At 55.2% G+C, this 14,372-nt stretch overlaps 1 protein-coding gene across 3 annotated transcripts in view; it reads left to right on the top strand.

The window, feature by feature from the left end:
• PLXNA2 (plexin A2) overlaps positions 1 to 14,372 on the top strand; it is a 128,888-nt gene that overhangs the window by 15,037 nt on the left and 99,479 nt on the right. For all 3 annotated transcript variants that reach the window (XM_063178069.1, XM_063178068.1, XM_063178070.1), the window contains exons 2-3: positions 726 to 1,980; positions 2,399 to 2,581. In XM_063178069.1, the coding sequence (XP_063034139.1) occupies positions 793 to 1,980; positions 2,399 to 2,581 (1,371 nt within the window). In that variant the 5' untranslated portion in view covers positions 726 to 792. The remainder of the gene's footprint in view (positions 1 to 725; positions 1,981 to 2,398; positions 2,582 to 14,372) is intronic.

The following is a 14,372-nucleotide window of genomic DNA, read 5'->3' as shown; positions in this document are numbered from 1 at the left end:
AGTAATTTGGGATAAAGGAGAACTTTGTGGTGGTTTTCTCACACTCGGACACCTCCATGGGCAGGTCAAGGCAGCTGCTCTAGACTGTGGTGTCTCTCCTGCTGGCAGGGCTTGGTGGCTGATCTAACCGTGTGCTCCCACCTTGGTGGCAGCTGCTTTTTGGCAGGAAAGTACCTTGTGAAGGAGCTCCTGCCTAAAAAGCACCTGCTTGAGAGGCACTTGTGGCTCTGGGGAGGCTTTGAGGGGAGATGTCAGCGCCTTCCGTGTGTGCTCAATGAGCTTGCCTGCACGAGGCTTCTTCCTCAGGTTCCCAAATTAAATCAGGGAGGTTTTAAAGGTAAAGAACAGCTCTTATTTCCTCTGCTGCTTCCAGCAACACACCCTGCAGGAGACATCCTTTCAGCCAAGATTGCAGATGGGTGGCTGGGGCTGTGAGCTGCTGGCTTTGTCTTGGGCCGGAGCTGATTCTCCCCTCCCTGTCTGAGCAGAGCATGTTCTAAACACCCAAACCCCAGCACAAATTAAGATGCAGGGGCTGAGACAAGTGGCAAAGCATCAAGGCTGAACTGCTCTCCACTAAGTTATGGACTCGCTTAATTCTCGCTGTGCTTAGAGACATCCTCCCTTTATCTCAAGGACTGTGTAATTAGAAAGCCTCCTTTGAATTTTATCTGCAGGGCACACGGGATCTAATCCTTGGCTCTGGGTGGTTCTTCTCTCCACAGAACCATGTGAGGGACGTTGCCGGGGCTCAGGACACGCGCGGGGGACACGGAGCTCTCCTTTCCCAGGATGGATCAGAGGAGGACCTGGCCTCGCCTACTGGACTCTGATGGCTGCTCGGTGGCTCTGCTCTGCCTCCTCCTGGCATCGCTGTCCCGGGACGTGTCCAGCAATGCCTCCTTCAACACTTTCCACTCGGAGAACCGGGACTGGACGTTCAACCACCTGACGGTGCACCGGGGCACCGGCGCCGTCTACGTGGGGGCCATCAACAGGGTCTACAAGCTCTCGGGGAACCTGACCATCCTGGTGGCTCACAAAACCGGCCCCGAGGAGGACAACAAGTCCTGCTACCCTCCCCTCATCGTGCAGCCCTGCAGCGAGGTCCTGACGCTCACCAACAACGTCAACAAGCTGCTCATCATCGACTACTCCGAGAACCGGCTGCTGGCCTGCGGCAGCCTCTACCAGGGCGTCTGCAAGCTGCTGCGCCTCGACGACCTCTTCATCCTGGTGGAGCCCTCGCACAAGAAGGAGCATTACCTGTCCAGCGTCAACAAGACGGGCACCATGTACGGGGTGATCGTGCGCTCCGAGGGCGAGGACGGGAAGCTCTTCATCGGCACGGCCGTGGATGGCAAGCAGGATTATTTCCCCACCCTGTCCAGCCGCAAGCTGCCCCGGGACCCGGAGTCCTCGGCGATGTTGGATTACGAGCTCCACAGCGACTTTGTCTCGTCCCTCATCAAAATCCCCTCGGACACGCTGGCCCTGGTTTCGCACTTTGACATTTTTTACATCTACGGCTTCGCCAGCGGGAACTTTGTGTATTTCCTGACGGTGCAGCCGGAGACCCCCGAGGGCGTCTCCATCAACTCGGCCAGCGACCTCTTCTACACCTCGCGCATCGTCCGCCTGTGCAAGGACGACCCCAAGTTCCACTCGTACGTGTCGCTGCCCTTCGGCTGCGTCAGGGGTGACACCGAGTACCGCCTGCTGCAGGCCGCCTACCTGGCCAAGCCCGGGGAGGTGCTGGCCAGGGCCCTCAACATCACGGTGCAGGAGGACGTGCTCTTTGCCATCTTCTCCAAGGGGCAGAAGCAGTACCACCACCCGCCCGACGACTCGGCGCTCTGCGCCTTCCCCATCCGCACCGTCAACGCCCACATCAAGGAGCGCCTGCAGTCCTGCTACCAGGGCGAGGGCAACCTGGAGCTCAACTGGCTGCTGGGCAAGGATGTGCAGTGCACCAAAGCGGTAAGGGTTGCACTGGGTGGGGGCTGTGGGGGCCCTGGAGAGCCGGGTTCAATCCCTGCCCCAATGGAATGCAAGTTTGCAGAGTAGGATCGGCCGGTCTGTGCCTCAGTTTCCCTGAATTCAGAACATCTTCCCCTTTAATCCACGCTCTCATCCTACAGTAGGTTGACAATGAGGGAAGGGGTGGTGTTAAGGCAGAATAAAGTGTGCAGTTTCCTGGGAGTCTCTGTCACTCCCAACCCTCTGGGGGGCTCTGGAAGCTGCAGGAGCTCTGGGGAAGGTGGCTGGAGCTGACACCACACATTTGTGGCCCCCACCCTGCTGCCAACACCACCAGCTCCCTCCACACCACCCCAAGTGTGTGGGGCCTCCCTGGGCTCTGTGTCACTCACAGCTGCCCCAAACCTTGTCTTTCCAGCCAGTCCCCATCGACGACAACTTCTGCGGGTTGGACATCAACCAGCCCCTGGGGGGCTCGGTGCCCGTGGAGGGGGTGACGCTCTTCACCTCCAGCCGCGACCGCATGACCTCCGTGGCTTCCTACGTCTACAACGGCTACAGCGTGGTCTTCGTGGGCACCAAGACGGGCAGGCTGAAGAAGGTGAGCCCTGTCCGTGGCTGTGGAGGGCCAGGAGCTGCTCTGGGGTTGGTCTCTCTTCAATGCTGGCCATGGTTGGTCTCTCTTGGGATGCTCTGATGCGCCTCATGGGTGTTTCCCAGTGGGAAACTGGGAGTGAAGCAGGAGTGGGAATGGCAGGGTGTGGGTCACAGCCTGGTGTTGGAGAGGCAGAGGTCAGCCTGCAGTGTTGTTGGTGTGATTTTGGAGTGCCATTTTTGGGAAAGGTGAAGTTGAAGCTGCTGCAGGACTGTCCTGGGAAAGGAGTCAAAGGAAGTCAGATGGAAATCTTGCAATGGCTTTGTTTGCCAGCAATCCTTCTGCAAGTGGTGTAGAAAAGTGTGAGTTGCAAAGCCTTTGGAGCTGCTGGTGCTGGCAGGATTTTGGTCATGGAGAGGCAGGAATGGGTTAATGTGGCTGCTTTTGGAACCAAGCCTCAGGGCAGAGTCCTGCTGCTCCCTGTGCCTCTTCCCTCCTGCTGGATGATTGATCAGCCCTGGAACATTCCTTGTCCTCTGCACCACAAACATCGAGGGGGGGCTGGTGGGGCTCAGGTGAGAGTCACAGAACATTTCTGGGTTGGAAGGGACATGGGCAAGGACACCTTCCACCAGCCCAGGCTGCTTCAAGCCCTGTCCAACCCGACCTTGAATGACTTTTAGGCCTTTGAAGCCCAGCTGGGATTTCGCCACTTCTGAGTCACACAATCACAGAATACTCTGAGTTGGAAGGGAACTCTCAGATGAGTTCTGCATTTCAAATAAGTTTGGAAGTGGCCTTGGGGTGTAAGCAGAGGTGTGAGAGAGCCCTTGCTGGCCTTTGGAGCTGGAGCTGCAGCTGGGAGCCAGCTCAGCAGTGAGTCTGATCCAGCTCCAGCAAAAACAGCCCCGGAGCTGCTGCTCTGGCAAGCCGAGACCCTTCCAATTAACCTCAGCTCTAAATGACAGCATTAGGTGAACCTGTTAAATGCAGCCCCTGCTCCTCCACGCCGGGGAAAGAGTTAACAAATGTAATCAACAGCAGGCTGTTAATTTTTTGAGTCCTTAAGCAGCGGGGAATTTCTTCCTCATCTATCCAGGAAGATACAAGGACAGGCAGATACTACACTTGAATGTCTGCATCATTTTAATTACATCAGCTCATTAATATTCATTCAGCACTTTACAAGTGCTGAGTAGTAGTAAATTAGGTGCCTCCCTGGTGCCTCTCGAGTGTCAGTGGGGCAATTTGGAACGCGGGGGAGAGGGAGCTTGTAAAGCAGAGCCCTGCACTCGCCTGCCGTGGCACAGGGGAGAGCCGGGGGTTTTCAGCTAAATGGAAGAAAAGGAACCCTCAGCATGTCCCAAATGCCAAGCCTGGAATGGAGATGCAGCAGGGGATGCAGGGGAGATGCAGCAGGGGATGCAGCAGGGGATGCAGCTGGGGATGCAGCAGGGGATGCAGCCAGGGATGCTGCAGGGGATGAAGCAGGGGATGAAGCAGGGGATGCATTAGGAGATGCATCAGGGGATGCAGCCCAGTGCTCGCTGTGGGCAGGGTTTGGGGACAGGGGAGGCTCCTCTTTCAGCAGCAGCCAAGGGCCTGTGCCTGCACACGAGGCATTTACGGGCTTGTTCCATGAATTATGGAGGATTACAGAGGCAGCAGCCTCTCCAGCAGGGTTTAATTCCTGTGCTAGTTGCACTGAACGCTTTCTGATGCAAAGTTAATCTATTCCTGCTCCGCTGTCCAGAGGGAGGCTGTGGAATCCTTCACCTGCAATCTTTCATCTGTTGGATGAAAATTGGCCCATCTCTGAAGTAAATTCATCCCAGACATTCACTACAGTCAGGTTTTCATGGCATCTGCCCTTATTTAACAGCAGAGCTGCCTGCAGCTGGTGGGATCCATCCCCCTGTAATTAACTGGAACAATCCCTGTGTGGGACTGAGATGCTGTTCTCTCTCTCCGGGCTCTGTCTGCACTGTTAGCAGGTTTTCCCTCCTTTGACAAGTGGGATTACCTTTTCCATGGCCTGAGGGAGCCCAGGTGAGGCGGAGGAAGTAGCTCTGCACCGAGCTGAGGGGCTCTGGCTGCAGAGGAGAGAAGTTCACAGGTTGTCTCTGCATTTTGTGCCTGTTCCAAGATAACCAGACCTATCTGGAAGTTAGGGAGTGCTCAGGATGCTCCGGACTCTCCTCATCTCTCCTTCCCCATCACTGAGATGATGGTGGAACCGTCCAGCACCTCTGTGAGTGCAGAGCCTTCTCCACCTGATCTCCTCCGTGTCCTCCTCCGTCTCAGATCTACCCACACCACTAATGTCTGAAAGCTTTGTCACACCTATTCCCTCGCCCACAGCTGTTGATTTCCTTTGGAAACAAGCTGCTGCCTCCGTCTGGGCTGCCAGGGAAGGCATTTTTGTGTGGCTGGAGGAAAGTCAGGGAGATGGCTCCAAAATCTTTCACATTTGCCTGTGCTTCCCCAGTGAGGATCCCTCACTGGGAACACTGGGATATCCATGGTGTCCTCCTGCCTTTAGCTCTTCACCTCACTGCTCCTGCCCCATTCCCAGCTCCTGCTCCCCAGGAGTGTCTCACAGAGGGTGAAAAGCAAACGCTGCTGATGCTGTGGCTCAAGCACAGGTACATGGGACGAAATTCTCCCTCCTGCCCTCCTCCCAAAGCACCTCAGCCTCCTGGCTGTGGGAGGAAGGGAAAAGGGGCCCATGTTGGAGGCACAACCATTCAGAACTGGGGATTCCTCCAATAAAACCATTTCCATCAAGCAAAATGAGAAGGGACATTAATGCAACAGTTAACAGCAACAAAGTGCTGGGGGGAGATGTGTCAGCTTGCTTGCTCTGTTTATGGGCTCCATACAATTCTATCAATATTGATGCGTGATGCCTTTGATTTTGACACTAATCATTGCCATGAATTAAATTTGCAGCCATATAATTAGAACTGCTATTAATAGGGCCTCAAGCTAAGCACTGCTGTGCTAGCTGGCTTTTTCCTGATGGAAAACGGCATCCACGGAGCTCAGCTCATGTGGTGTGCCCAGGAGGGGCTGGGCCTGGTGTGGAAATTGCACTGGCTGTGCTGAGAGGGGCTCCTGTGGAAGGCAGGTTTGTGGGGAGGGCCTGGCTTTGAGGTTTCCCAGGAATTCCATCAGAGCTGCCCTCAAACTTCCCAGTGGTTTGCTGCTCTTGGGATGCCTCGGTGGGAGAGAGGAGGATTGCAGGGAGGAAAGAGCAGCTTTCGGGGCTGTTATTGCTGTGCTTCCACCTCCCCCTCCCCGTGGCAATCCCTCCATCTGTCCCCCCGGCCCAGCAGAGCTGTGTCAGCCCCGTGTCCCTGCGCACGCCTGGTTCCATCTCATCAGCCTGAGCTCAGCCCGGGATGGCAGCGAGGCTCACCACTAAAAATCAATCTTGTATTTCATCCCGAGAGGTCTGCTTCTTATTAGGTCTAATAAATCAGTGAAGTGCCCTTCATTCAGCTTGTCAATGCAGGACATTGTTTGTGATCAAGAATAAATAAATGTCTCTGCTCTGCCTGCCAGTCGCCATCTAGGTATTATTGTTCCATCATGCTGTTTATGCTGCCTGCAGGAAAAATGCAGTTCCTGCAGCCTTGCCTGCCTTCCCACGGGCTGGGAGTGCTCCTGGGTGGCAGAGGAGAGGGAAAAGCTGAACAGTGACGTTGTGCCTGGGTTTCACCCAGCGCTGAGTTGCTCAGCGGTGATAAGGTTTTAATTTGTGTGCTCGGAGCTGTGGGGGTGTTGCAGTGCTGCAGGCAAGGGCCCAGGTGTGGTTATTTCAGTGCCCTGAGGTGAAGGATGAAGTGTGTGAATGAAATCAATGAAATCACCCCCAATTCTCCTGGAAAAGAGGTGCCACTGCTGTCCTGGCCACCTGTGACACTGTCCCAGGGCAGCTGCACTGGACGCGGCTCGAATCCATCCCAGGGTCACTGCTCAGTGTGCCCGCAGGATGCCACAGAGAGATGCACGGTGCTGGCACTCTGTTCATGCTGGGAGCACTCTGCTGTCACCTGCAGAACCCCTGAACTCTGTCCTTGCTCCTGCATTTCCCAAGGGACAGCCGTGAGCCGTTGGAGGAACGGAGGAACGCGCAACTTTTAAGTGCCTCGTTACGTCTTGGGACTTGAGAGTTTTATTCAGCTTGGCTGATTTAATTTGTTCCATTAGTGGGAATAGAGGAGGTCTTTCACAATGAAATATATATGTCCAGACCTGTCCTTAGATGACTTCATTTTATGGGTGCTTATCTCACCCCGGTGATTTATCCTTCGTTATCGCCCCCGCCACACTCCAGGAACAACTCGGTTGCATCAGCCTGTGGAGAAACCAAGAGGACACGAGGCTGTTATTGAGCAGATGAAAACCATCCATTTGCAGGCGCCTTCCCGAGGATTTGTCTGGTTTTAGCTGTAGGTTGGGGGGTCAGGGGCTCTGCTGGCTCCCTGGTCAATCCATCACCCTCAGAGTGCAGATCCCCACGGCCCAGCAGAGGTGGGAGAGGGCAGATGGTTCTTGTCTGGCTGAAGAAGTTGTTTAACTGAAAGGTCTGAGAAAAAAAAGTCTGATTTTTGCCCAATGATGTGAAATAAGGGGGTGTTTGTTCAGTACTGGACTTGCTGCTGTGGTTGGAGGAGCTGGGATTTATTTTCTCCCTAAAGGAGGAGAGTAATTCCCCTTTGCTTCATCTGTGCTGCAAAGGGTCCCCAAAATGCCCCATGGTCCCTCACATTTATTATTTTTCAGAGCCAGAAGCTGTAATCTTATTACTTGGAATTTGTGCTGGGGAATGGGAGATGGAAGCCAGAGGAGAGCTCTGGGCCGTGTTTGGGGCTGGAGACGGGGCAGAGCTGCCAAGTCCCTGCAGACTGTGACTCCGAGCACTCGGCAATGTCCCTGCCACTCTTAACGGCGTGACATTGGCCTCTCTTGTCCCAGCATCCCTTCCCTGGGCCTGGGGTCTGGCGCCTGCCGGACCAAGTCACGTCAGAAAAGAGCCAGGAGCTGGCAGAGAATGTTATAGCTGCTGGAGAGGGAGGGGCAGGTGTTCAGGAAATGCTGGGGATGTGAAACGGAGCCAGGTGAGCTCCAGGGCTGCTTTAATCTCATCCCTTGGCTCAGGAGATGGGGATGACTCTGGGTGTTTTATGCAGGTTCAGGCACCTTGAAAAATCAACTTGAAATTTTGGAGGGCAGCGTTTGGTTCAGCCCTAAATCCATTGGGGTTAGTGGGGCTGGGAGTGCTGAGCAGCCTTATCCATGGAATCCATCCTGCCTGGAATCCATTCTGCCTCTGGAACCATGGAACCATGGCATGGATTGGCTTGGAAGGGACCTTCAAGGGCTCTGCAATGAGCACAGACACCTTCAGCCAGAGCAGGCTGCTCAGCACCCCATCCCAACGAGGTTTTCATCCTGAATTTCACAGATAATTCATCCCCACACCTTCTCCCAGAGGCATTATCTCCCTTATGAGCATCAAGTGAGGCGGAAGTTATTCCTCCTCCGTTTCACCACATTTTCATCAGGTTCAGTAATGAGTTTCTACTTGAAATGATCTTGGTGAAAAATATCACGAAATTCCCAACTCTTCGGTGAATTCCTGTTGGTTTTGCTGTCCCTGCTCTCCTTGGAGTGAGGAGCTGGAGGAGTTGCTGTTGCTGGATTTGGGGGTAGGGCAGTGCCAGACTCCTGCCTTTCCACTCACGAGTCAAGAAGTTCATGCTTTCTTTACTATAAACATATTTTCCTGCAGGCTTTTAAAACCCTCAGAGGTCAAAATAACACAGGTTTTGGTCCATTTGTAAGATCTTAAATCCCTGGGTGGCAAGAAATACTGTGAGAAGCTCGGGCTACGTTGCTTCTCTTAAATGCCTCCTCGAGGCAGTAAAAACAAATGTGGAAACCACAAATGTGTCTGGAGAGAAGGGGGAAATGTGCAGGGAGAGTGCTGGGAGCTCTGAAAAGGTTGGGATTTAGGGATGGTGAGGGGGTGAGGTGGGATTTGGGGACAATCAGGGGCTGCAATGGGATTTGGGGACAATTAGAGGCTGCGGTTTGAGGTGGGCATGGCTGGAGGCTTTCCCTGCGTGTCTCACGATGCTGCCTTCACCATTCCCTCCATCCCCTGACGGATTTTACAGCTCCTTGTGGCTGTAAACACCCTCTGGGTGCCTCTTGCTGCAGGGCAGTAAAACCCCGCGGATCCATCGCAGAGCATCCCCCGGCATTGCAGGTCTGGAGTAAATTTGGAGTAAATGGTTCTGCAGAGCTCTGGAGGCAAAGGGCAGCAGGCTGTGGCCCTCTCTGCTTTTCCTCTTTGTGCAGAGCCTTTCACGGCAGCAGCTCGGTGTCGTGGCTGGGAAATAAATAATTGGAATACGTGGGAGGTGCAGGTACAGTGGGAGGGAGAGTGGGGAGTCTCAGGGACTCACAGGATGCTCTCTGCTCCTCTGTTCCCACCAAGAATCACCTTCTGATTCACAGGGAGTTCAGCTCAGGGTTGGTAATCCAAAGTGCAAAGAAAGCAAGATAAACACTGACCTTCATGTTAGCAATCAGCTGATGAATATGTTTAAATATTGTATAGTTTTGAGCAGAGCACATCCCAGGGCATGGGGCACATTTTTGATTATTTGCCCTTGATTTTAAGGGCACATTTTTGATTATTTCCCCTTGATTTCAGGGGGATTTGGCCATGCCAGGGGCTGGGATTGGGCTGATTCCAGCAGCCCCAGAGTGGGCATTGCCAGGGAAATGCAGCAGGAACGGGACAGACAGCACCAAGCACAGCTCTGGGGAGAGAACTGCAGCTCGGGGTTTGCTTGGGAAAACAAACAAGTTTCATGTTTTCAAGTGAGCCTGGCTGGTTCAGAGCTGTGATCAGAGGCAGCACAGCCCAGGTCCAGCAGGAGCTCTGCTGTTCCTCCAGGAGCATTAAAGAGCAGCCCCTGCCTGCTGGAAATTGTTGATAAAGCTCTCTTTTTTAGAGTCATTTCTGCTTCTCCAGCACAAATGTACTATTTCTTGTTTGGATGTGTTGCTTTCTTCATTCACTTTTATTACTGGGGACATTTACATGAAAACAGCTTTTTTTTAAATTTTTTTTTTTTTTTTTTGCTCTCACAGCACATTTCCCAATTGCAGCTGCAATTCCTGCATGGAAGGAGAAATCCACCTTCCCTGGGAATGGGATTGGGATGGGAATGGGGATGGGGATGGGGATGGGGATGGGAATGGGAATGGGGAATGGGAATGGGAATGGGAATGGGAATGGGAATGGGGAATGGGAATGGGAATGGGAATGGGGAATGGGAATGGGGAATGGGGATGGGAATGGGAATGGGGAATGGGAATGGGAATGGGAATGGGGAATGGGAATGGGGAATGGGGAATGGGAATGGGGAATGGGAATGGGGAATGGGGAATGGGAATGGGAATGGGAATGGGGAATGGGGAATGGGAATGGGAATGGGAATGGGAATGGGAATGGGAATGGGGAATGGGAATGGGAATGGGAATGGGGAATGGGAATGGGGAATGGGGATGGGAATGGGAATGGGGAATGGGAATGGGAATGGGAATGGGGAATGGGAATGGGGAATGGGGAATGGGAATGGGGAATGGGAATGGGGAATGGGGAATGGGGAATGGGAATGGGGAATGGGAATGGGAATGGGAATGGGAATGGGAATGGGCAATGGGAATGGGGAATGGGGAATGGGGAATGGGGAATGGGAATGGGGAATGGGAATGGGGAATGGGGAATGGGGAATGGGGAATGGGGATGGGAATGGGAATGGGGAATGGGGATGGGAATGAGAATGGGGAATGGGAATGGGGAATGGGGAATGGGATTGGGATGGGAATGGGGAATGGGGAATGGGGAATGGGGATGGGGATGGGGATGGGGATGGGGAATGGGGATGGGGAATGGGGAATGGGGAATGGGGAATGGGGAATGGGAATGGGGAATGGGAATGGGGAATGGGGAATGGGGAATGGGAATGGGAATGGGCAATGGGAATGGGGAATGGGAATGGGGAATGGGGAATGGGGAATGGGAATGGGAATGGGAATGGGGAATGGGAATGGGAATGGGAATGGGGATGGGAATGGGGAATGGGAATGGGGAATGGGGAATGGGGAATGGGAATGGGGAATGGGAATGGGAATGGGAATGGGGAATGGGGAATGGGGATGGGAATGGGGATGGGAATGGGGAATGGGGAATGGGGAATGGGAATGGGGAATGGGGAATGGGAATGGGAATGGGAATGGGGAATGGGAATGGGGATGGGGAATGGGGATGGGAATGGGGATGGGAATGGGAATGGGCAATGGTGAATGGGGAACGGGGCTCTGAGCAGTGCTGGCCCCTGCCCCACATAGGCTCTGTGTGAATGGGGACACAGTAAATGTCCCCAGGTTCCTTCATTAGGAAATTAAATCCACGCTGCTGCATAGGATGCCGCTGTCAGGGAGGCTGCTGCTGCTTCTCTCTGTGCAATAAAGGAGGGGGCTGCAGGGCTGCAGGGATGGGCACAGCCACTCTGGATGGCCCCAAATCCCCTGGCCTGGGGAGGAGCTGGGTGGGCTCACAGTGCCAGGGCCAGCAGCCGCTCTTTGGCCACCCCACATCCCCCATCCCAGCAGGGAGGGGGCCCAGGGCCCCTCTGCCACCCCCAGCCAGGCTGGGCCGTGCCAGGGTGTGGAGCATTTTCAGCGGCTGCAGGAAAAGCTGAAACCGTGCAGTCATGGAAGCAGACAGATCAGGGAAGAGCTGAGCAACTAAAATTAGCAGGAGTGCCCCAGGCAGAGGCCACCTGGGGCTCTGTTTCGTTTCGCTCTCAACTTTCATCTCTTTTATTTATAATTTGTGGCTGATTGATTTTTACCTTTTTTTTAAAGCTGGTTTTTTTTTCCCTTCCCTTCCTTCCTTTGAAAGTGGGGAGCTTTGCTGGCTCATGATGAGCAATCCCTGCACTCCCAAGGGTGGCACTGCCCCCTCTGCCCCAGTTCTGCCTCCCCTGAGCACTGGGAGCACTGGGAGCAGTGCTGGGCCAGCCCCAGACCCACCCTGGCCCAGGTTTCCTCCTCTCCAGCCTTTCCTTGGCTGCTCTTTGTGCTCGGCCCCAGCCTGTAACAGGTTTTGGACCTGGCGGGCTCCCATGGTGATTTCAGATGGGTTTTTAGAGGCTGGGGCTGCCCCTGGATCCCTGGCAGTGCCCAAGGCCAGGCTGGGCAGGGCTGGGAGGGGGGATCATGGAGGGGGTCCCTGGGCATGGAACGAGAGGAGATTTGGGGTCCCTTCCACCTCAGGCCGTTCTCTGGCTCCCCTTCCCCATCCTCCCCTTCCTCATCCTCCCTTCCCCATCCTCCCTTCCCCACCCAACTCTGACACTTTTGCAGAGGGATTAAAGCCCCAAGAGCAGGATCCTGGTGATTTGGCCTGGAGCTCCTCTGGAGAACCTTTTTCCTCCATTGTCCAGCAGATAAATCTGCTTCCAGCTGATCCCTGTGTGTGCTGGGAATGGGAATGGGAATGGGAGGAGCAGGAGCAGCCCCTGGGCTGATCCCCCTCCCCAGGTGGGACCACCAGCCTGAGCTGGGGGCCAGAGCTCTCTGTTATTCTGCCTCTTTGTTATTCTTCAGCACAAATTCAACTGGAGATATTCATCTCAACAAGGAGAGGAGTTTTTGTTATTTTTCTCTGATTTTCCACTCTTTCCCTCCCTCCCCAGCTTTTCCAGAGGATTGCTGGCAGCAGCCTGTGCAGGCCAGGAGGGCGCCTGGCCGGGGCTCACAGAGGGGATTGGATTGCAGCACACAGATCCCTGCACTCTGGGAGCTGCCTCTCTCCTGCCCTGTGGCCCCTGGCCCCGAGTGCTGCCCGTCCCTGTGCCCTGCGGGTGACCCTGGTGGCTCCGTGCAGGCCATGCCCAGGCTCCTGGCACTGCCCTCGGCTGCCCTTGGGGTGCTCAGGATGCAAAGAAAGCGATTTCTTCCAAAGCTGTGCCAGCACTGCCTGGCTTTGCCTTGGCACATCCCTGTGCCCTCCAGCCTGGCTGTCCCCAGCTCTGCTCCGTGCCGGGGTGGCACTGCCACGGTGGCACCGGTGGCACTGGCGGCACTGGTGGCACTGCTTGGCCTCACTGGTGGCCCTGGCAGCCCTGGTGGCAGCTGGGGCAGGGGATCAGAGCCCAGCCCAGCTGTGCTGGCCCAGCTGAGCTGGGTTTAGTGCTCTGACCCCCCCCAGCCATTGCTGCAGATTTTCCCAGGGCTCAGGTTGATAATGAAGGGATTAATTTAATTCCCCCAGCCCTCCTGCAGCTGCTGCTCATCTGGGGCTGCTGTCACTGCTGAGCTTCAGGGCTGGAGCCCAGGAGATGCTGGGGCTGTGCCAGGGACGGGGCTGAGGGGCAGCCCTGGCACTGCCCTGCCTGGGCAGGAATAAACCCCAATAAAGGCTGGTACCCCAAAGAGAACCAGAAATGGTTTGGCTTCAAAGCACAAAATCGCCTTCCAGCAGTGCCAGCGCAGGGCTGCAGCCCAGCCCTGGGCCCTGGGGGCTCTGGGTGATGCCCAAGAGTGGCACAGCTCCTCTGTGTGTCCGTGGGTCTGTCCCTGTCCCGGGGAGGGACGCAGCGCCGTTCTGGTGCTGGGGACATGGGCCAGGGCCATGTGGCCAGTGCGGGGAGGTGGCTGGAGCTGGTCACACGCTGGCATTGCTGCCTGCAGCTCCCCTGGCACCCTCCTCCTGCCCGTGGGTGGCTGCAGCTTTTCTCCCTCTGTTCTACCCCAAACCTGTTTCAGATTAAAAACAAACGCTGCTGCAGATCAGTTTGTCAGTCACTCCAGACATAATCTCCCAAAATAATCTTTTACCAGCCCTCTCCTCCCCCAGGATGGGCAATAATTGTTTCAAGACATGTCAGCCTTTGTTTGAAAGTGAGCTTTGTGAAGGAAAGGAAAGGAAAGGAAAGGAAAGGAAAGGAAAGGAAAGGAAAGGAAAGGAAAGGAAAGGAAAGGAAAGGAAAGGAAAGGAAAGGGTGAGCAAGGACTGCAGTGAGAGGTGGCTGGGGAGGGAGGAGAGGGTGATGTGGCAGCCCTGAGGTGCTGGGGACAGTTTTCTGCTGGGCTGGTGACCCTGGGTGTGCTCAGGGGAGCTCCAAACCCTGCAGCACCTTGGGCAGAGCAGAGGGATCTGCTTTCCCTTGCTCCTGTCTAAACAGCAAAGCTGGGCTGTGCTGCTCTCACCTGGGTTGTGCTGTTCCCACCCGGGTTGTGCTGTTCCCACCTGGGTTGTGCTGCTCTCACCTGGCTGTGCTGCTCTCACCTGGCTGTGCTGCTCTCACCTGGGTTGTGCTGCTCTCACCTGGCTGTGCTGTTCCCACCTGGGTTGTGCTGTTCCCACCTGGGCTGTGCTGTTCTCACCTGGCTGTGCTGTTCTCACCTGGGTTGTGCTGCTCTCACCTGGGCTGTGCTGCTCTCACCTGGGTTGTGCTGTTCCCACCTGGGCTGTGCTGCTCTCACCTGGCTGTGCTGCTCTCACCTGGCTGTGCTGCTCTCACCTGGGCTGTGCTGCTCTCACCTGGCTGTGCTGCTCTCACCTCGCTGTGCTGCTCTCACCTGGGTTGTCCTGCTCTCACCTGGGCTGTGCTGTTCTCACCTGGCTGTGCTGCTCTCACCTGGGCTGTGCTGTTCCCACCTGGGTTGTGCTGCTCTCACCTGGGTTGTGCTGTTCTCACCT

Source organism: Melospiza melodia, chromosome 28, assembly GCF_035770615.1.
Source record: "Melospiza melodia melodia isolate bMelMel2 chromosome 28, bMelMel2.pri, whole genome shotgun sequence".
Classification (NCBI taxonomy): Eukaryota; Metazoa; Chordata; class Aves; order Passeriformes; family Passerellidae; genus Melospiza; species Melospiza melodia.
The sequence above is the reverse complement of the archived record's forward strand: the minus strand, read 5'-3'. Positions and strand labels throughout refer to the sequence as shown.